The sequence below is a fragment of the Parasteatoda tepidariorum genome, chromosome 6 (genome assembly GCF_043381705.1).
Source record: "Parasteatoda tepidariorum isolate YZ-2023 chromosome 6, CAS_Ptep_4.0, whole genome shotgun sequence".
In the NCBI taxonomy this organism is placed as follows: domain Eukaryota; kingdom Metazoa; phylum Arthropoda; class Arachnida; order Araneae; family Theridiidae; genus Parasteatoda; species Parasteatoda tepidariorum.
Window position 1 is genome coordinate 36,476,665 of NC_092209.1, and position 24,739 is coordinate 36,501,403.

Sequence of the window (24,739 nt, forward strand, 5' to 3'; positions counted from 1 at the left end):
TCATGGCATTAAGTAAGGCTCCACTATTTGGACATAGCATGATAGGAGAATTATTGTTAGCATTGCACACTGGTAGACTTAATTTTTTTTTTTTTTTTTTTTTCCAATGGCAGGCACTGAACATTATTCTTAGCCTATACTATGCCAGAATTGTTGCTCATTTCGCGTTACCCAGTGGGCACCTGTGAACCAAAGTCACGGAGGCGAGCAACATTGCCCACGCCACACTGCCACAACCCGTTTATAGGGTGGGCCACATTCACACATCATACACACACACAACAGAGGACAGCACAAAGAGAGAGAGAGAAACATCCATGCCCAGAGCGGGATTCGAACCCGCAGCCTATGGCTTCACAGTCAGGCACTTAATAAAACTGTACATTTCCAATTTTCAATGGAAATTTATTATTACTAAACAACAAATTTTATAGTGCAATAAAAATATTTTTATTTTAAAGAAGTATATTATTTATAACTAATGGATATGGCAGCTAAAAATATGTGCTATCAACATAAAAGACATTGTTGGGTTGATTTATAAACACAAATAGGAAAAAGTTTCAGTATTTATCGCAAATGTGAAAAAGTCTTATGTGACAGAAAAGTGTAAAACATGCAATTGTTATTTATGCTTAATAAAACTAACCACAATATATTTTATGAAACTAAGTAAATATATGTAGTTCTTTCTGAATATCTAAGAATTTCATTATAGTAATATTATTTCCTTTATACTTACCATCTGCTGTGCCATGTATTAAGAGTAATTTCTTATCTTTAATGTTTGCTGCTTTCTTTGTTACATCAGCTTTTTCATATCCTATGTAATTGTCTGTTGGCCATGGCATTTGCATATACCTTTCAGAAAAGACTGAATCTAGACATTTGTAGGAAAATTATTTTTAGAATAATCAGTGTTGATGGATTATGTTAATATAATATTAATCTGTGTTTTAGTAATTTACATCGTATCATGCAATTAAATTAATTTTTGTACTTTTATCAAGTAATAGTTGTATTCAAAAAAAGATTATAGCATAAAATTTGTACATTAAACCACAATATTATTGAAATCTAGTAATCTGATTCTAACACTACATTAAATGAATTTTATTATCATGATATAATCTTTGCAATGATAATTTTGAGCATAATAGTTTTCATGGAAATTTGAACAAAGATATTACAGTTAAATATTATGCTGTACAGCTAAAAATACTTTAATGTATCTGTTCTTTTTCCGTAAAATTTTGAATTCCCATTAATTTTGAAACACATCACTAGCTTTGGATTTACAATTTTATAATATAATTTACTTTAATAAAGTCAATGAAGAAAGTTAAAATGGCCCACAAAATTATTAATTACATACACGAATAACAGTCAATGAATTGGAGAGCTTATTGGAAGACTGTGGCATGAATTTAGGATTATAAAAGTAGTAATTCCTTCTGTTTAATAAATTTTTGTGAGAAGTATATAGATGAAATTACTATGATATCAAAAATATATTTTTTATTTAACTGAAATGGGGGTTCAAACCAATCAGAATTTATCCACCAAAACATTTAATTGTGATAATCATAAATTTGCATCAACTCTTTAATTTTTGTCGCTCAGCATTGTTTAATTATAAAAGCTTTAAATTTAATTAATTAAATAATCAAATTAACCTTTAACAGTCCAGAATTATTTAAAATTTTGTTAAATTATAATAATCAATTATAATATTAATTGTAATTTATATAATTAATTCTAATTCAGTTATTGTAAATATGACAACAATAGACATGATAAAAATAATGTTGCTTCAATATATGTGGCATTGGAACCAGTCAAAAAATTTCCATGCCACTTATATGGCTGCATTAGTCCTATAAAGGTCAATAGTTGATAATAATATTTTAAATTTTGAAGAAACTTTTTATTTTTGGAAGAAAATATTTGCTTAACCTTAAAAGAAATAAATTCTGTTAAAAGTTAAATTTTTATAAATATTTGTTTATATTTGCTTTATCATTAATTTCAAGATTAAATATAAATTATCAAAGATTATGTATCTTATTCAATTTTATGATATTAAAAATTTTGGTTTACCATAAATGGTTTCACTTACTTATAATTATAAATATATTTTAAACAAGACACTTTAAACAATTGAAGAGTTTATGAAATTATTTTCATAAATTTTATTACATAAATTTTATTACATGGAATTATTTAATGGCATTTAAATGAGTTCAATTTATATTGTTTTTTACGAACAAAAACTTTTTAAACAATTGAAACTTCTTAAATTGAAAACTACCATGTTTAAAAATTAATTAGGTCTTCTGATTCTCACAATATGATCATAGCATAGTACAAAAAACTGAAAAATTTAGTATTTTGTAAAGATCACTTGACAGTTTTTATACTAAATTCTTCAATTATGCGTTGTAATTTTCTATTTTTTAAAATTTATAGTATTGAAATACCTATAAAAGATAAAGCTTTAATTTCTGTTTGGTTGGGATGCTTGAATAAAAAACTGGATTTTTGTTAAAATATGGAATAACATAATTGATGCAGAAACAAAACTAATAAAATAAAGTTATAAAATAATATATAATGTTATAAAATAATAAATAATGTTATAAAATTTATGTGTGCATAAAAATTAGGCAACTTCTAATGATTTTTTCATCCAATTAAGTAGAAAATTTGACAATAAAATTAAATGTAGATAAAGACTTGGAATATGTTACCTATTTTACTATATTCTTACTACAATTGATTAAATTATAATGCTAGGTAAGTAAGAGAAAATGCTTACTGTGTTATATTAGTTGTGATGAATAGTTGTTCGGGTAATGTAAATTTTTAACATTCTGTGTTACTATAAAAGATGAACTAATTTTATGCAGTTATTTAATTTAAATCATTACCTTATTATTAATTTTTATGTATAATGTTTTTAAAGACAAAACCTGTAATTAAAATCATTTTAATTAATTATGAATTTCTTTATCTTATTTTTTAATATTTATTTAAAAAAAAGGAGCAACATGACTAACCGTAATAAAGCCAACTAGTTACTGGAGCTACGGCAATTCCACAATTAAAAACTTGACTGTTTGTCGCCAAAGCCATAATCGTACTATAGCCTCCATAAGACCATCCCCAAATCGCTGTCCGATACCGATCAATAAAAGGAATTTCATTCTTAAGGTAGCTGAAAAAATATGCAAATAGTTTAAATAAATGTATTTGAATGAACAGAAATGTTAACAAATATTACAATGACATTTTGTTTCATATCATATCAGCTTTTATCTATGATCAGTTGATTTAATCATAATAAAAAGTTTGGTTACAGAAATAAGCTCATTGTCACATTTTATATTAGTTCCAGCTTCCATTTAAAAATGGTGTATTCAGTATTATTTTCTTCATGTCAACAAGAAGAAAGCTAAAGACAGTCTAAAAGAGTATCTTAAGACAGTGGAACATTTGGAAAGTATAGCTGCTAAATTAAGTGCCTTTGTGCTTATGAAATTCTTTCAAATAAATACATTTTAATCCGTATTTGTGCTTGGGAGGAATCAAAATTCACATTAGAGCATTGAGATTAGAGAGATTTTGCATTGAGTTTGTCTTACGCAAACCTTATTTTCTACCCTTTAGAGATACTGTGATTTGTAAGGAAACTTTCACTCATACGCTGTGAAGCTCAAATTGCTTTAGCGTTAGAGAGGAATAAAATGCTTTGCAAAATCTCTCAATTGAGTAAAACATAAGTTTTACCAAGGTTTCGATGGACAGGAATTACAGAAAGAAATTAATATAATAGAACAATAATAACACAGCTACAGATGCACATCTGCAGTCAACATTTTGATCATTTACTGTAAAACTTATTGTACAGGATTGTATTATTTGTAACAGACTGACTTATTACATTATAACAGAAGTATAAGTTCAGTGTGAAATCAACTGAAAGGTTATACTGCTAAGCATATACTGTCAAACCTCGATATCTCGAACTTGAAGGGAGAAGAGAAAAAATTTGAGATACCGAAAATTCGAATTATCGAAAATTACATGTTATCGCGATGGTAGAATAAAGAAAAATGCTCTTTACATAGCTGATTTACTATTCCATATTTATTCTAAAAACACTTTTTACACTTAAAAAGATTCAATTGTTGTTTGCTTTAGCGATGTGTAAAAAAGTTTGTCAATAACACTTTCGAAGTGGACTATAGCTTTAAATGCCTCCTCTGACATATTCGGCCGCCTCTCAATAAAATCTCCTTACAGTGTCCACTGAAGAAAGTGCTTGTTTGAGAATTGGTTATGATTATGAGAATTAGTTTTCTATTCTTGAAATTTTTTTTTAATATTTTTTTATTTTCAGGAAAAAAATCTACACTATTTATGGAGAAAAAAAAATTCGAGAAATCAAGTTTTTTTTTTAACGTTGAGTGTATAGGAAATTTGAAGGGAATTATTTTTTTCTTCGAGATATCGAAAAATTCGTGAAATTGAGGTTCGAGGTAGCGAGGTTCAACTGTATATTCGTTAGCCACAAAGTTTTTTTTAAATATAGACTAAAATATAAATTGTATGTAAGGTGCATCTATAAGCTGCATTAAGTTAAAAATACAAACCTGGCAACAGCTAATTGATCTTCTATTTCCATACTTCCAAGTCTTCTGTAAATTTCATGTAAGCGTTTATCACCTTGATTTCCACTTCCTCTTCCATCTATCCAAGAATAGACGAAATTTTTACGGCTAGCCAGATAACTACCCCAGTGTACATAAAATTTGTCAGTGACCATTTGGCTCCCTGGACCTCCAAATCTGCAATGAGTAAAATAAAATTTAAAATTAAAGGTTCAAGAATATTTGTTTGTATTTGGGGTGACGGTTAATGCCAGAACTGTTCGATTCTTCGACTCAGACTTATAAACTATTAAAATTTCCATTAAATTCTCGGTAAATATTGTAATTATCACTAAAATATTTCAAGTTGTAGTAGTTCATTTACGTCGCACTAGAGCTGCACAATGGACTATTGGCGATGGTCTGGGAAACATCCCTGAGGATGATCTGAAGACATGCCCTCATAGTTTTGATCCTCTGCAGAGGGGATGGCACCCCGCTTCGGTAGCACGACGACCTGCGCTCGATAGAACAGTTTAACGAGGACCAATACCGCACACACTCGGTCCCTACGCTGACTAATCCAAGTGGTCACCCACCCGCACACTGACCGCAGCCAGTGATGCTTGACTTCGGTGATCTGCTGGGAGCCGTGTCTTAACGATCAGTTCACTGCAGGTTCTAAAATATTTCAAATCACTGTAAGAAACGAAGGTATTTTATTTAAAATTATATTTCATATTACAGCATAACTATTGAAGATATAAATTTTATAAAATATATTTGATCAAGATAATGAATTTGACCAAAACTATTATGAGGAAAAGAGTTATTATTGTTACATATTAATATTAGAAATTTTTTGAATATCTTATTACAAAAATATTCTTTGGGGAACATTCTCGAACTAGATAACTTTTACAAATGAGCTAAATAAATTAAGTTTTGGCATTTGAGTACTTTTTCAACAGTTCTATCATTTGAAGACTGAAAAACTTTCAAATGTGATTAATTTGTGATAAATTATATTTTAAATAATTGTTATAATATTCATGCTAGAAATATTTTTGTTTACTTACTAAATATAAATGAAATAAAACATACATCCAGACAATGGGCATATAAGGGGCTATGTCGATGAAACTGATGTTAAGAGGTGGCTGCTATTCGAAGTTATAAACGAATTGGCTCAAAAAATACAATCAGACAACAAAATTGCGTAAGCACAAACAAAGTGGCTGAAATACTTTTTTTTAATTAAATGTTATTGTTTTGCTTTTTTCCACAGTCATTTAGTAAAAATAACTTTCGCGTGCTTGTTCATTTTCTTACTGTTCTCAATAACTTTAACTTTATCCTTCAGTCTAAGAAAATTTTGCTTGCTATAGTTCGATTATTCATTTTCTAAAGTTCTTATTCAGATATTCACCGTTCCAACATCTAAAGCATTAAGAAGAAAAAATGTTGCTCAAAAAACTTTGGGCAGGCGCATATACGCATTATTTCTTTCGCACGAGTGCTAGTAGACTTCAGTGATTCTTTTCGACGACAGTTGAGAGAAAAAAAGATGCAGTTTATCTGTAGTGGACAAAACTGACTGCCAAATAATCTATGATTAACTATTGTATGAATGCTTAAAAACTGTTAACAATTATGATTAGAATACGATGACTGATGGGGGAAAATATGTCTAGTAATGATCAGTTAAAATTATTGCCAACAAAGAGGAGAAATTGGAAAAAGTTACCTAAGATATATCCTGATACAAAATTTATGAGTAGTTCAGAGGTTCGACTCATAAATTTTGTCGTTGTTCAGAGGTTCTCCAAAGAACACGTTTGGTACCATGAAAAATATGGTCGTTATTCGGAGATTAGAGGCGGTCGTCAACGGAGGTTTTACTCTATATATCGGAATAATTTCAATAGATCAAAACTTCTTTTTTAACCAATACCAATAGAATCTAACTTCTAACCAATTGGATAAGGTAAGCAAATTTTTTTGATCTGCAAAATTTTCTTCTAACTTCACTGCCCCGGGTCATGTATAGTATACATATATATTGTGTGTGTATATATATCTATATATATATATATATATTGTAACGGCACTTTCTTATTAACCTAGCCGAAATTCGTTTAAAATTCATTAGCTTTATTTAATTCAAATTTTAAAAAAAAATATACATACATATAGTTTGAACCCAAGAAGTTGAAGCAGTAAGAAAGGCTATTCTGAGGGTTGATATCATAATCAAGAGAATCTGCTGTTATATGAATGAAACAAAATTCCAGAGCATATCTATGTGAGTTGATGCAACAGTATTGTAGGTCGAAAGAATTATGACATTATCATCATTATTAGTTTCAATGTTTTAAAAATGCGTGTTTTGTTTAGAGCTATAATAACACTCATTAGTTTAAAAAATAAATAAATTAGGGGATGTTGAGTTGCAATATTGTTAATATAATTTTGAATAAAATTATAAAGCTCTACAGATTAAATATTATAATACCATTTAAAAAATTTTAAACAAATTGTTTTAAACTTGCCCATTCAGTCTGGAAAAAATCATGGTTATTTCATTCATTTTACCTTGGAAATAGTAGAAAGGTTTAATATTCTTGGATCATTTAGAAGCAATACAAGTCATCGTTTTATTAAAAAAATATTTCGTCTCTCTGCATAAAGTTAAAATTTCAAAATAAAAAGAACTGCAATTAAAGCTAAAAAAGTTGCTGTTGCTAATCCTAACTGGTTAATATTAAGCAAGACCAAGTGTCTATATATAATTACTATAAATTGACAAAAAGTTTAAAACAAGAAAGGAATTTTGAAATAAATCATCATTTGTAAGTCTAGAGCTAGAAAGATGTTACATTTCCTACAATTGAGAATATTTTCCGGATCAAATTTAGGACATTTCAGATGTCTACTTGAAAAGTTTTAAATTTGACCAGGGGAATAAAATTCTTCCCTATTGTGTTTCAAAACTAAACATAAAAACAAGATTGGGTTTATATATATATAAATCATACTTTTAATGCACTTCTAAGAATTGAAGAGCTTAGAGGAAGTATAATTTTTCTAAAATCCTTAAGTTAAATGCCTCTTAAGATGATTATGCTCCGGAAAAAATCCGGATTTTTCGCTAATTACGACCCGGAAGTTTCCGGATATCCAAGGTCCAGAAGTTTCAAGAAATCATCGATCACATTTATGTATAAAAATTCTTCCATATTTTATATAAAAATATTAGAACTATAAAATATTACTATTACTGCGCATCTCTTTCATTTGTAAATATTTTTTTCTGGTAGAATAATAAATGTGATTAGAGACAAAAGTACACTTATAAATAATTATTCATTTAAATTATGCTGCATATAATTTATTGAGAATTTCATGGTTTGAAAATATCAATGATTTAAATTTATAAAGACATAAATTTTTTGAAAAGCTTCATTAATGATTTTACTCAAGAAATTTTCAGGATTTTTGAGTATGGCTCACAATCACCCCTGAACGTATGAAAATTGAAAATTCTCAATTTTCTAATTTTCTTGAATTAGTATTATGATTGATTATAAGTGCTTACCATTAATTTATTTCACCAAATCCTTAAGTCGCAGTTTAATAATAATATTAAAAAAAATTATTAAAATACTTAATTTTCCGCGATTATGGTTATGTTATGATTGATTTTGAGCTTTTAAAATTAAATTATTCTGCCTGCCAAGTTTCGAAATAGAACAGTTTTTAATAAAAGAACTATATGTTTTTATTTATGTTGATGCTTCTAGACATTCTAAAGCTTCAATTTTCTGAACACATGGAATGACACATAGAAAAATTAAATTTTTTTTGGGGGGATTAAGAATATGTTATGATCAATTTAAAATACTAAACATTAATTTATTCTGCCTAAACGTGAATAAATTTCATTTTAACAAAAAAATTATATTTTTTTAATTATATTTTTTAGATGTTACTATGCAATTTAAGCTAAATGTCTCTTAACATATTAAGTGAAAATTTGAAAACACTTAATATTCCAAGATTAAGATCATGTTATGATTGATTTTAAGAACTTAACATTGATTTATTCTATGAAGTTTTAAAATGCATCGCTTAATTAAAAAAAAAAACTATGTTTTTTAGTTACCTTCGTGTTACTATGCATTCTAAACTAAATGTCTCTTTACATATAAAGTGACTCATAGGAAGCATTCAATATTCCAAGATTAAGATCATGTTATGATCAATTACATTGATTAACATTGATTTATTCTGTCAATTCTTGAAATGAATAGATATTCAATTGAAAGAAAAACTATGTTTTTTGCTGGCTTTTTTACGTTGGATTTTCATAAGCTAACATATCATTCAAAATATTTTTCCACAATTCTGAAAATTTCACTAAATAAATATGAACGAAATAAAATGCTTACACGTTAATAACCATAGGATATTTTATCATTTCTTCATCTCTGAGTCCAGGCGGCAATAAAAGACGTACGTTTGCATCTGAAAAAGTTAAATACATTAAAAATGTTAAACATACTCGAACGGCATTGATATTTCAGAATTTAATTTGCAAGCATCAGTTTGAAATCACCAGAACGAAAGTTTTAATCAAATTTAAATCTTGCGTTGAACATTGTCACTGAAATGAAATTTTAATTAATGTTGCTCTACAGCATTTCTGAATAACGATGTTATTATAAAGCGTTGATCCTTGAAAGTTTATTTTATGTTGTTGGACAAACATTATTTTAAGTTCCAAAATTAAGCGTGAAGGGAAATTTAATTATTGAATTTCAATATATTAAGGAAAGTATTTTAAATATGGTGCTTTTCAAAATGAGCACATATGTTAAGTATTTTGTGATAGAGCGTCCGCCTTCCAATGAGGTGAACCGAGTTCAAGTCCCAGCGATGGCTGGTCGATACGAATTCCGCACTCGGCTCGCATCGACCACAGTACTGACGTAAAATATCCTCAGTGGTAGACAGATCATGCGTTAGAAGCCCCTTGCCATCAGGTTAACCGCGAGAGGTTTTCGTGGTTTTCCTCACAATGTAACGCATGTGCTGGTTAGTACCATCAAAAAGTCCTCCACAAAGGCAAATTTCTCCCAATATTTGATCCAGGAGTTCCTTTAATTTCTGGATTGGGTTCAAAATTACAAGGCTACGGAGTTGAACATAGGGGTCGTAAGCCGAAAAAAATGAGTCGGCTCTGTATAATAAAACTCGACTGTTGTATAATAAAATAAAAAAGTATTCGATGATTAATATCACATCGCATCTACATCTATTAGAATTCTCTCGTTATAATGTTTGGCAAAAAAAAAAATAGCTTCCTTCCTTAAGAAATTGAATTTTTACTTCATTATGATACACATCAAGCAGAAATCAATAATTTCGTTGAATTGATTTTTGAGTTTGGAACATTATTGAAACTAAAATCGTTTTAAAAATAATTTGAAATTTATTATTGTTGGTGATTAACATTGATTCTTGTATATGTCTTGCACATATTTTAATAGTCAGCATTAAAATTGAATATATATTTACTCCTGTGGGAATTTTATAAGTCATTATTATATTAAAAAAACATTAAGAGGTTAATTGGACAATTGACTGTGTAGTTCAATATGATACACATAAAGCAAAAATCAATCATTTCGTTGTGACTGATTTTTCTATGTGTGACATTCTTGAAATTGTTTTGAATATAATATAAAATTGATCATCGTTGGCGCTTAACTTTGATTCTTGTATATGTCTTGCATATGTATTAATAGTCAACAACAAGATCAGATTAAAATTTATACGTGTGGGGATCTTATAGTCATCCCTCAACTAAAAAATACATCACAAGTAAGCTGGACAATTTTAAATAACTGAATTTTTTTACTGCCACGTGTAAACGTTTTAGGCTTAAGACATCTCAAATATGAATTATGGTTTAAAGACTAACTTTGTTAATTACAAGTAGTTAATACAAAAATCTTTAAAAATAACCTTTCATCTGAAGATTGTTTTTCATAATGATTCTGACTTAGTGACCATGAAATCAATATTAATTTATCTACTGAGAAATTTCAAAAGGGTATATCTTTAGAAATAGATCTAACAGTAACAAACGGGACACTTCTCTTGGAAATAAAAAAGTAGTATAATACCATTAAATTAAAAATAAAAAAAATCAGTGATTTTTTCTAGATTCATTATAAAATAACTTTTTTAAAATATATAAGTTATATAGTTTGAAGTTATTTTACATATTGGAAATGGGTAAAATATAAAAAAGAAATTTGATTTTGTAGATTTGCACAGCCGAATTTCTGGGAGAAGAAAATTTATAGAAAATAAAACATTTTGCAAATTCTTATGATATTGTTCATAAAAACTTTCAATCGCAAGTATTTTTGGAAAAAAAAACATCTAAGCCAATTTTATAATAAAAAATATTTTTTGTCAGAGATCAAAAATGCCTTAAATATGAAATCCACCCTATCAAGAAGTATTGACAAAGCAACCATATTTACCTTAACAACTGGTGAAATGTAAGTTAAACATAATTTCATAATCGATGTAATATTAATTTATTTCTAAATATTTTGAGCTACAAGTACGTAATTCCCTTAGAATCAAGGTGTAGTTTTAACCCTTTGACACAAATGGGACACCAGTGTCCCCTTTATACATATATTTTTTTCTGACATTTTAATTACAAGTAAAAATATATTTTGGTATTTTTTTAATTATAAAAATCATTATAATAGTTACGAAGGTTAGGTTACTGGAATTATATTCGTACTAAAATATAAAATCCAGCAAATGTAGCTTGAATTTTTTTTTCATTCATATTTAAAGAGATTTCAATTATCAAAGAGATTTCAATTATGAATTGAATAACTGTTTTTCTTAGATATAAATAACTGCAAATGTGAAAAATTATTGTTTGGGAGATATTACCTTTAACGCAGAAAAAGACTCAGGTGTTTCATACTGTATTTCATAACCATACATTATTGAAATGTTAAATATAATAATTTTCACTTATTTTTTATTTAAATTACAAAATAATGAAAAATATGTTTAATAAAAATTCTGCTTCAAAGGGTTTGCTTCGAAAGAAAGTTGTACTGCTGATAACAACGACCAGTCCCAGGAACTGAACTTAGATGAGAAATTAAACTTCATAGATTAAATTTCTATATGGGAAAAAAAATATTAGCACTTAAACCCATCCTTAAAATTTTATCACAACGTTTCGGTATTCTTTTGAACTATCATAAATTTAATTTTATGTTTGCATAGACATAATTCATGAATAAAAACGCAGCCTTCTTCATTAATATTTTGTTTGCAGCTTAACTACCATGAAAATGAAAGCACGGTAACATTTTTTCTAAGTTTCAGATTCTACCTTTCTCGCCAATGTTATTTGCAGCTGAGACATGCACTTATCAACCATCTTTCACAAAAATGATGGATTGTAAAGAAGAAGGTAGACTTTTCTTATTTCAAACTAAAAGTATAGTTTGATGGGCTGAAAAATGTTTCAAATCTTTCAAGTGTCAGAAGACACTCTTGAGGGGTACTGAAGCGTTCTAGTTTGTTGAGCTCTCCTAAGCCACGAGCGTAACTAGAAAGAATTGGTTTTCGATAACAAGGTTGCTCTTCCTCTCTCGCCAAAGGCTGGGAAATTTTGCCAAATCCAAGGCTTAGTGTTAAGAAGTCACTTTCTATTTTTTATTAAAAAAACAGTGCAATAGTGATGAAAGACGGTTTAATATTATTTTTTAAGCAAATAAAATAGAGTTTAGCTATGATATATGTTCAAATGATAAAAAAAAACTAATAAATAGTTATATTACTTTTAAAAAAGCGTTTGCGAAACTTACAAATAATTGTTGCTTGGAAATTTTCGTGTCTCAACATGCTTTACTTTTGTTAAAATAATGATAAATGAGATAGAGAATAAAAGGTCTTGAGCGAGTGAGACCCGATTACCGCATCAATTTCAGAAACTTTTTCTATATTTTAATTCAAAATTTTTTTTAATGGCGGGCACTTAGGGATTGTCCCATTGGCCACAGAAATTCCAGAACTGCTACTCTCTTCTCGTTACCCAGTGGGCACCTGTGGCGAAGCCACGGCGGTGGAGCAGCGTCGCCCACGTCACGTAACCACAAACCCGTTTATAGGGCGGATCACATTTACACAATCACACGCAAAGGAGAAAGGACATAGAACAGAGAGAGAGAGAGAAAGAAACATCCATGCCCTGAGCAGGATTCGAACCCGAAACCATCGGCTTAGAAGTCAGACACGCTAACTACTCGGCCACCTGACCGGCTAATTCAAAAATTGCTGGATAAGAAAAGACATACTGAACATTTTGTTGGTACCATTAGTTGACGCTATAGCATTATATATATACATATATAAGCTTCGAGCCACTAGCCCGACAGTATCTTGGTTCTAAATCATGAACATTCTACTCTTAAAAACGTTTGATGTCCTGCTGCAATTAGTAATTGTTTGGAGAGCAGATCAGTCAGATATAGCCAAAAATCGAAACCTATATCACCCGGAGTGAAAGTAAATTCGTCATGTCCTGTGCCTTTTTTCTTTCATAAAATTCCTTTATTTTTATGAATAGTCCATTAAAATAGTAGATTTGAAGCAATAAATGTTCACCCCCGTGCACTTTTTATTTTAAACTTATCTCAGAAAACATAGAAACTCTTGAGTAAATATCAGAGAAAACTCGCTGTCGTAAACGACATTTGGAATGTAACTCGTTTACATAAAGAGGAAATCTACAAAAAGTTTTCCTGATTAGCTCGATTCTAGTAAGATGCAAGCTCATGATCTGTCTGCCATTAGAAATAATTCATTTCAGTACTGTTCATAAGTAATTAATTGGTTTTATAAACTACATTACTTACTGTATCCACCTTCTATAGGCACATTAAATGTTCTGAGCTGTGGCATGGCCGTACTTTCAATTTTGCACCTGACGTTGTCGTTGCTGTCCAAGAGATCCACTAAATCAAAAATAAAATTATATATTAATGTGCATGAGCAAAATATACCATAACTACCGTTGCTCATTTTTAGCGCTTTAGTTGAAAACAAAATCTAACCTATGACTGATAGTACCTTTAATTTATTTCACTTTTATTATATCAACATCTTAAAAGGATGTTACAAAAAAGAAATTCAAAGGACTATTTATTTACTAGCAAATATCGGGGTAAACATGGACTATATTACCCACTACACTTAACAAGTTTTGGTAGATACTACAAATGTCTGATGTATTCTCTCTCGGTTACTTGGCAGATATCTCAGTTCCGTTAAATCCGACAAGATTCTATCTATGTGCGCCTAGATATTTATCCTTGTTCTTGGCTTCTATTCTTTAATCCGTCATGTGTGCAATGTCTGTCAGAGCAGCAGTATAATGTGCTCATGCACTGTTGTTGGCATTGATGATGCATAAGCTTTGTCTTTTACAAGTCCATGCTACACTAATTCAAACAACACAGCTGGAATGCTTTGCTACTGCTGTGACAGACATTTAGGGAAACATACTATTGAATGGCATGCTATGGACAGAACAAAGATCTATGCCTTCTGTTGTTTTATGACACATTAGTGGACATTTGGAATGCAAGGTTTTCCTTATTTGAAGTGCAAGTTCTTCTGATCACATCCTTGTTTATATGAATCTAGAACTTAAAGACTGATCCTTGAATTTGGTGCTTGATTTTACCAGGGTTCTGTCAATCCTTCATGATCTAGCTAGTGCTGGATCATGAAGAATTGACAACAGCAACAGCAGAAATGAGATGCATATCGGGTGAGCAAGGGGACACACCTTGAACATTTGTCGTATGCTCTTGAAACTTTATGAATGTGAAACTTTATGAAACTTTCCATGTATCCAGCATCTTTATACATCGCATACGTGTAAATTAATAGATATTTGAAACTGGATGAATCAGTTATGCTAACCTAGTGTAATAAAAAACTAAATTTAAGTTAGGAGAAAAATAATTTTAAACATATTTCTTACACCGCGTGTGATTGAGTGTAGATCTCAAATCAATCCAAGGCACACCAGGACCTAGGCACTCTAGAATGTAGTAATTTGCAGTAGGACTGAAAATTGCATTGAAATAAGAACACTCTTCATCCAGATTGCAGGTGAGGCACTCTTCGGTTCTTGGCATACCAGACTCCATATCAGTGACTGAGAACAGATGCCTCTGGCTTGGGCTCTCTGGTAAAGTTGTTAAGTAATATCTGAAAAAAAAAAATACGTATGTGCTTTGATTATCTCTTTTTTTTCCTTTTCAATTGCTCAAAATCATATAAATTCATTAAAAATAAATGTGGATAACTTAAGGTGATAAGACGTCTGTAAATCTTGAGGACAGTTCTCGAACTTCATTTATTGTCCTCAACAGCATTCAAGCTCTTTGAGGACAGAAAATGTCTCCAAATTTTAACACACGCTCTCAAATGTGCTTGAATTTTTTTCAAAAACATTTAATAATTTTTCATTGAGAAATATAAAAATTCGAAATGCGCATGTTTTTTATTTATTTTAAACCAGATAGTTCTGCTCTATAGTGAATTTAAACGAAAAGCTCAATGGTAAAATAAACAGATGAAAACGGGAAAAAGAATAATTTTGCAAAAAATAAACAAATTCTAATTTAACAGAGGTATTTCAAAACTGCTTAGCAATAAAATTAGGTTTGAAGAAGAAGGTCTTCACCTGATATTACTTGTCAACTAAAAAAATCTTTGTTATATGTATACAGGGTGTCCCAAAAGGACCGCATAAACTCTGCACAGCTAGATTCCTCGTTGGGAGTACCTAAAAACTGCCCAAAGAAGCGTTCCTGTACAATCCATAGTTTACGAGAAAAATAAGAAAAACAAAGTATGACGTCACTGCCGGTGCAAGAGAAAACACTTTATTGAACATATTAACAGCAGTATACTATGCACAATTTAAAGCAGAATATGTGCGGAGAACGTTTTAAACATTATCGTCCAGAAAGATATACAAATACTGTTGTTGATATGTCCAATAAACTGTTTTTTCTTTTTTGCACCGGCAGTGACGTCATACTTTGTTTTTCGTATTTTTCTCGTAAACTATGGATCGTACAGGGACACTTCTTTGGGCAGTTTTTATGTACTCCTAACGAGGAATCTAGCTGTGCAGAGTTTCTGCTGTCGTTTAGGGACACCCTGTATATTAATATTTTCCATAAATGCATGGTGTTCTCAAACCGTAAAATTTTTCGTGGAAGGCTCCACTGATTTGCCCTCAAATCATGATTTATAAATCTGGTCACCTTAGTGTAACTTTTTACTATTTTTTCCTTTTTTTTAATGACTTAGAAAACGAATATCAAATTTAGATAAAAATTATCCAGTTTTCGAAGTTTTTATATAGTGGATAGAAATATTTTTCACATTCACTTCTAAAACATAAATACAAATTTCAGAGAAAAAATTATTTTTACAAAGAACTAAGAGAAAACCAATGTCAGGATCATTACTGAAGATCTTTTTACAAGCGGCTTCTGTGGATTAATTGGGTACTTACAACTCGAGAAGAAGTTAAGTGAATTATGTCTAACTATATGATTTAAATCTGATTTAATTGGATACCTATAAGAGACGTCACGCGTGTGTGCCGGACTTGATTGGTTTCTGAATCGATAAATGCCACGAATTACCTTTAATGACGTCACTTGCAGGCATCCGATTCTTCGCTCGAGACTTACAACTCGAGAAGAAGTTAAGTGAATTATGTCTAACTATATGATTTAAATCTGATTTAATTGGATATCTAAAAGAGACGTCACGAGTGTGCGTCGAACTTGATTGGCTTCTGAATCGATAAATTCCACGAATCACCTTTAATGACGTCACCTGCAGGCATCCGATTCTTCGCATCCGCTTTAAAGATATGTATGCGGTGAGAAATATGAATTTCAAAATTTTTTGTTTGAAAATTAATTTTAGTAAAACGATGGAAGGACCATCATTGAATGGCTTTTTACACTGAGCTTCTGTAGAGCCTCGATGGTTCAAGGGATAGAGAGTTCGAATCCCAGTGGTGGCCGGTGATCACGAATTCCGCACCCGGCTTGCACCGACCGTAGTGCTGACGTGAAATATCTTCAGTTATATACGGATCATGGGTTAGAGTCCCCTTGCCATCAGGCTAACCGTGGAAAGTTCTCGTGGTCTTTCTCTGCATGTAACACAAATGCGGGTTAGTTTCATCCAAAAAAGTCCATCACGAAGGCAAATTTCCCCCAATACTTGATCCATGAGTTCTGGATTGGGTTCAAAGTTACAAGGCTATGGAGTTTAACATTGGTAGCCGTAAACTCAAAAAATTGGGATAGCTTTTCAACAACGGCTATAAAATAAAATTCATTTACATTCGTCCTTCTCCAAGTATTTTTAGTGCGCTGAGGGTTCCAATCAAAACACAATAAAATAATAACTTTTGGCAAAATTAGCAATAAAGTGCAGTTTTATTACCAAGCTGTTTGGTAGTAAATTTAAAATTTGGTAATTTTATTATTGTATATTTGTGCATGGCATAAAAATCGATTAAATTTACTTTTCAATTTTGTAATTTTTTAAATGTATGGTATAAGAACTGTAATTCTCAAAATTCACGGTAAACTGTTACCATACGAACTAAAAATACCGTATGTTTATTTTTAATCAGAAATATCATTACCGTATAAATACGGTAATTTTAAAAATAATTTTTTTTATGCTCGTCTACGAAATTTTCGTGTTGGGCATACAAATATTACGATTGAGTAATTTTAATTTTGAATAAGTAAGCGTAAAATTGCATTTTTTCCCAACAAAATTAGACTTACACATCCTTGCTATAAAAAACGGTAAATATCTTACACAGTGTTATTTTCTCGGTTGTGAGCAAGAATCTCAATGACGTCAAATTGGCCATGAGTCAGAAACGTTTTCTTCCCAATCTGAAAAAAAAAAAAACATTGCAAAATTATATGTGACATTAGTAACAGCGTAATTTGATTAATTAATTAATATTTTGATTAAATTTTTCATTCCACTTACCATAAAGGTAAACTGTACTAGAAAAATAACACTTATAGTTTTTTCCCAAATTATAAATTTTATAAATTTGGATAATTTCATATAATTTTATAAATTCCACGGAAAAAAAATAGCATTACGTTCTCACAAAATTATCCTGCTGGTTCCGTTTTATTACATACTTGATATCCGCAACTATACGAATTTTAGAATAGCCTTTTCAGAAGAAAGATGTTACGGTTACTATGTTGCCGAAGGAAAAGTAACGAAGAAGTATAGTTCCTTTCTTGAAATTTATAACAAACTACCGAAAAAAAAAGGAAACCATAAAACAAACACCATCAAATGGTGACATCACTATAGAGTAAACTACTTAAGATTGTAAAGCACGTAGGAAATGGTACATAGATAAAACTTTATGTTGGATACTTTATTTTGATGGCAAATCAAATTTTCGATATATATGAGGCTCATTTTTATTTTTTTAAAGTAAACTTATAGGACATATTGGACAAAGGATGAAAACAAACTAGTAAGAATAAATTTTGATTTTTTTTCTACTAGCATTTTGATTTCTTTTTCTCCTTTTATATATATATAATGTGTTTGTTTATGACAACCAGGAAGCTCCGCCCCTATTCGCTTCTCTCCCATGGTTGCTGCCCATACATCATTGAATATCATGGGGAAAGAACGGTTTATGTCGATTTCTTTAGCAAAGAAATTGAATCTCCATCTGTTGTATCTTGAGAATTATTAAGTTTTAACAAATCCCGAGAGTTATTACACAGTGAAGATGGGCCGCCCTAGGGAAAAAGAGTTATAATTCGAGAGCAACTTCGTTTGTTTCTCAGAATCAGTTTTCATGGACATAAGCCGTTCTTTCTCCTATTATCTCCTTGAAAGTTTTTATTTCATTTAAAAGTCGATAAAAAAAGACAAATTGTTTATAAAATATATGATCCTTATAATTTTATGTAGGCACATTTTATTAATATGTTAATCGTAAGGAAATAAAAAGATACGTAGATTTGAAAACAAATAATCAATTGTACACAAAAAAATAAATAAATTTAGGAATACAGAATTCGCAATACAGTAAGAAGTAGTGATTGGTAAATTATTAAAATTAACTGTGTTTAAAAAAACACCGTGTTAAGTTTGCTGACAAATGTGGCTCTTTCAGATTGCTAAATTTCAACTATGCAATCCAATAACTGTCCAACTACTTTCAAAATTATTTCATCGATATAAAATAACTTTATTTGCCCAACATGTGGATGTTTACATTTTATACAGAGTGTCTCCGGATTATTGGGAGTAACTTTAAGAGTAAGTATAATCATAAGGATTCAGATTTGCATCGCAACCCATGGTCAGAAAGGACTTCTTCACCGATAGGTAGTGTTGTTAATAAGAGCAGAGCATTGTAAAAGGCATCCACAAGCGAGAAGTATTGCGAAAGGCACCTACAGAGAAATGCATCGGACAGCCAAGGCCACCACGTTCTCCTGATTTACGCGCAAGAAATATTTTTCTTTCGGGTGCACTGTAGCGGGCTGTCCTGCTGCGGATATCTAATGTTAATTATTATTAATGTTGGAAACTTTGAATATCTTTTGTGGTCTCTCACCTACCATAGCACATGTAATATCTCTGACAGAAACATATTTCAGCTGATCTCAATCTTGTGTGTCTTTGTTCCTCGTACCTGTTATTCTACTTTCCCGTCACGTTTCCGAACAGGGGTTGTTATGCAATACTGAATCCATGTGATATCCACTATCTCCCCTTAAAGTTTATCTCAATAAACCTGGTACATTCTGCATAATACAATAAATGATTAGAATTATGATTTTAAAATCTGCTGTTTAACAAACTTAATCTGCCTTAGAACAGAAGCAAACGCCTTCTCTTTTTTGATATATAGAACGTTAAAAGACGAATCACCCTGAATAACTTTTGATATAATGATCGGATTTGCCAGTACTGGAAAACAATCTTAATGGTTTGAGAGGGCGACCTCGAATGTTTTATATAGTTAGTGCAAATGATATTTTAGCTTAAAAGCGTAGTGGGTAACCGTAATTTATTAAATATGGTCCTAATACTATCAGGGCCGGGTTAACCTATAGGCACACTAGGCATGTGCCTAGGGCCTACGAAAAACTTGGGAGAAAAAAATTTGTTGACAAAAATAATTTAGCTTTAAAAACAACAAGTGTATTTTGCACAAAATTATGAAGATACAAATAAAAATATAATATTTGTCGGTAATAAATTATTTTGCAGAATCTTATGATCTAATATATTACTTTTTTGCGATTTTTGGATTCAACGAAATCTTGTATTATGCTGTCGAATTCCAAAATGACTCATTTGAAAAAACGTGATTAACATTTTATTAAAATAGTATTAAATCATTTTTTTTTCTATTAGTGAACATTTAACCTACCTTGCAAATTTGTTTATAAATAATTTCAAAAGATTTACTTTTGACAATGTTAATTTCCTTCACTTAGTTATCATAGTAGTATCATGAAAACTATGAAGCTATTTGTAGTATAAATATTTCTTGTAATTAATCTCACTATCAATTTCACTGTTTTCTTTGCTGGTTTGTTGTTGTATTGTTGACGTGAAGTGTTTACATAGTTATCGATCGAACTAATCATAATGGTATTATCGATATCAAATGCAATATTGGAAGTATGTCGGTATTGCAGATAAAGTTCGATAAACAAATTTGTAAATTAAAATCCATATTAATAAAAATGTAAAAAAAAATATGCAAGAAAATTTTAGCATATATTTTGAAAAGAGGGGAGGAGTGGGGGAAGTAGGGGAGGACCCAAAAACGGCTATGCCTAGGGCCTACGAAAGGTATAATCGGGCTCTGAATACTATGGTCAGGAAGGCGGACGAATGTTAGGGTTCTTTATTGTTAATTTTACTTTTTACGAATTTCGTCATTGATCGGAAAATTTTTTCTACGAATTGAAAAAAAAAATTGCAGAAAATTATAAATTTCGTTTATCCGAAGGAAAATTCATGCAAAAAATAATTTCTAATAATTATTTATTCTTTTTCATTATTTTATTTAAATTTTATCGACTTTTAAAAACGTAATTAAAAATCCGATTTCTCGGGAACTATTTGACCTACTTTCGTCCAAATGTTAAATGTTCTATATTACCATGCAAAATTACATTCCTTAAAGTAATGTAAAAATTTGTATGTTTTGCAATTCGAAATTTTTTTTCGGCAAATAAAATAATAAATTATTAAAATTTTTTTTTCATGGAAGTATTTTATAATTGTGAGCAAATATTTTTTAATTCGATTAAAAAGATCTTTATCTATAGCGAAATTCGCAAAAAAAGTAAAATTAACATTAAGGAGTCCAAACTTTGGAGCACTCTATTGATCAAACAATTGGGACCATATTTCCCTGACTGCGGCTACCCCCTATGTTTTGGGGGTCAGAAATTTGAATCCATCGAAAAAAAGGTATGATTATTCTAAGAAAACGCGGTTTTGAGTCTGATATGTAACTTAAAGTATCGTCTGCACTATTTAATTATCATATTCGAGGTCACTCCCTCGAATTATTAATATTGAGTACTAAAATGTAATTGTCCGATTATTAGATCAAAAGTTATTCAGGTTGGTCGGTTTTTTTTAAATTTTTTTTTGCGAATTTCGATATGCTATTTTTTTTCTACATGCTCTAGACACTGGAATAATGAATGCTTGAATAAGAACTTTAGTAAATGAATTATCGAAGTATGAGTTATTATAGCAAGCAAAATTTCCTTGCAATGAAGGAAAATTAAAGTTATTGAGAATAGTAAGAAAAGGAATAAGCGCGCGAAAGTTAGCTCACCTGACCAAACTATTAGGTCTATTACTATTCATTAGACTGGTCAGGAATACTAATTCTTTGAAAAAAAGTATGTTTATTCAGATTAATGCCGTTTTTGTGTTTGATTTCGTAATTTAAAGCATCGTATGCAAAACTAATTAGCGTATTTGAAGTTACCCCCTCGAGCAATTAAAATTAAGTCTCAGCTTGTGAAAATCCGATCATTCGATTAAAAAGTTCTTCATGATTTTTTTCTTTTTTTTGCGCACTGTTTATCGTAACCAAAAGGCAAATGATTTATTCAATAATCTTTTTGATAATTTTTAATAGTAATTTTTACACCTATAAAATCTTTACCAACTGAAATAAAAAAAAACTTTTTTTTATCAGATTTGTAAAAAAATTGCAAATTCTGGTTGTCCTAAACGCAGCCTGTAATCTCTCGGTATGAATGTAATTTTTAAAAGATTGAATAAGTTTGTGTAAGGTTCCAAAATAATTACTTCTATGAATTTAAAATTAAAAAAAAATTATGTTCGAATCGTCAGGGAAGTTTTAAATCTTGATACAGTTTAAAATGCTTGTTTGCGAAAAAGGACTCAGCTCCAAATACATCTTTTCAGTTTTCAACCCAAATTGAACAACTGAACGAGGAATTGCGTGCTTGTTTTTCTTGCATATTTAACAAGCTGTACCCATTTTCTTAAATACATCAATTGAGTTGTGTCCATTTTCGCGAACACGCATTGTCCAGATTTAAAATATTATCAATGAAATACAAGAAAAGCTTTTTTTTTTAATTAAATAATGTTAGACAGACATATTGCATCACTTATTTTAACATTTTACCTTCTGTTATGATATTCAGTGGAATTTAATAAGTTGCTGTGTAGGATGTCGTTCCTTTTGGTTTTTTAAAAAAATAAGTTATTTGTTTTTCAATTATTACAATACGTAGTTTCGTATCACATTTTTAACTTTAAAATAAGTGCTAAGAAAAAACACTTGAAATAGATTTTTCTAAGTTCATTGTTTGTCTGATGTATCCTAGCAATTAAATACTTTAACAATTGATTTTCAGATTTAAACTTGCAGTAAATATCCTTCACTAATGAAAACTAATTTATCTAACTACTAATTTTACAAATTAAATATTAACGAAATTAATAATACAATGTTTTTAGCAAGTTAAATATTTGTATATATCTAGGTAAGGTAACTACAAGTTCACAAGTTATTAATTTACACGAAAAGGACTTCAAGGAATTAAGTTTAATGCGCTTCCTTAAGTAAACATTTGTTTTCGGAAGGTGCAATTATGTATTATTCTTAAACAAACAAAATATCAATTAATGCGTAATTAACATTTCAGGCACTGATAATATCTTTATTTTTTAATTGGAAGCACTAAAATTATATTTTACATATTTAATTGGGTACCTTTTAGATTAGAAAATAAATGAGACTGTAATGTCATACATTAAATTTATAATAAATTAAAATGTGAAATAATTATTCACATTTACAAGATATTTAAAAAAAAAGCTATTACGATTTTTAAACAAGCAAGAAATGAGGGTGGCAGTTACATTTTGTTTACTTCGTATGCAAGAATAAATGTAATAAGGTTATTTATATGCATGCTCATTTAAAATACCACTAACATAAATGCTTAAGTTATATTTTCTATAGTAAATTGGGAAACTTTTAGACTAGAAAATAATTCAGACTGTCGTTTCATAAATTAGTTAAATTTAAAATATATTAAGAAGTGAAATAATTATTCATAATTATTGAAAATACTGATAAATATTTTTCTTTTTTAAAAACGTCGTGAAATTTTTTAAAAGAATAAGAAATGAAGGTTGAAGTTATATTTTATTCCGTATACAGGAATAAATTTAATAAGGTTATTTAAATGCAAGTTCATTTAAAATAACACTAACAAAAATACTAAAATTATATTTTGTATATTTGGGGAACTTTTAGACTAGAAAATAAATGATACTATAGTATCCTAAATTTGTTTAGTTTAAAATCTATTAAAATGTGAAATAATTATTCATAATGACTGAAAATAATGACATATTTTTTCTTTTATAAAAAATCCATTACAATATTTTAAAAGAATAAAAAATGAGGGTAGAGGTTACATTTTAATTATTTCATATCCGAGAATAAATTTAATAAGATTATTTAAATTCAAGCTCATTTAAAATAGAACTAGAACTAACAAAAACACTAAAATTATATTTTATATGTTTAATGGGGAAACTTTTAAACTACAAATTAAATAAGACAGACTGTGTCATAAACTAGTTAAAATCTGTTAAAATATGAAATAATTATTCATAATGACTGAAAATATATATATATATATTATAAAAAAAAACAGTACAATTTTTAAAAGAATAATAATTAAGGGTTGCAGTTGCATTTTGCTTATTTGGCATGCAAGAAACATTTTAATAAGGTTATTTAAATGCAAGTTCATTTAAATATAATTTCAGTAAAATGTTAACAATATTTAACACAGCAAATTAAGGATTCCACCAAATTCCACTAAAGAAACTCACCAACGAAGCGTAAATTAAGATTTACACTTCATTTAAGCTGTAACGAGATAAAATTCTTCTTAATTCTCAAATTTTTTTCTCCTTAACATTTATTACTCACAGCTATGAAAAGATTTACACTCCGTTACACATTAAGTGTTTCCTCTTTGCATATAAGTTAAAATAGGCAATAATAAATTTATTCAGCGAAAAATTTAATTATTTTGTATCTATAAATTTGAGCTGAAAGCTAAATATTTAAAATTTAGGAAATGAAATTAGTGTACTTTTTTTCGTAAACATAAGTAGAAGAAAAAGCCATTTTTTCATTATTGCTTTATAAATTAAGTAGAATGTCCTAACAAGAAGAAATTTAAACTTTCAACAAAATATATATATTTTCTTTTAACAAAGGGCTCTTCTTCCGTTCATAGCAGACGATTCTTTCAGATTTCCCAAACGATTTTATTCTTGTATTTTAAGTTGAAGCAAAACTTATTCTTTTTCTACTTCATTCT

General features: G+C 29.4%; 1 protein-coding gene across 2 annotated transcripts in view; it reads right to left on the bottom strand.

Annotated features, from left to right (window-relative positions):
- LOC107455049 (inactive dipeptidyl peptidase 10) overlaps positions 1-24,739 on the bottom strand; it is a 439,164-nt gene that overhangs the window by 7,945 nt on the left and 406,480 nt on the right. For both annotated transcript variants that reach the window (XM_016072453.3, XM_016072452.3), the window contains exons 13-19: positions 17,643-17,722; positions 14,755-14,984; positions 13,622-13,720; positions 9,104-9,179; positions 4,656-4,850; positions 3,060-3,217; positions 743-880 (exon numbers count right to left, since the gene is read on the bottom strand). In XM_016072453.3, coding sequence (XP_015927939.1) covers positions 743-880; positions 3,060-3,217; positions 4,656-4,850; positions 9,104-9,179; positions 13,622-13,720; positions 14,755-14,984; positions 17,643-17,722 — 976 coding nt within the window. The remainder of the gene's footprint in view (positions 1-742; positions 881-3,059; positions 3,218-4,655; positions 4,851-9,103; positions 9,180-13,621; positions 13,721-14,754; positions 14,985-17,642; positions 17,723-24,739) is intronic.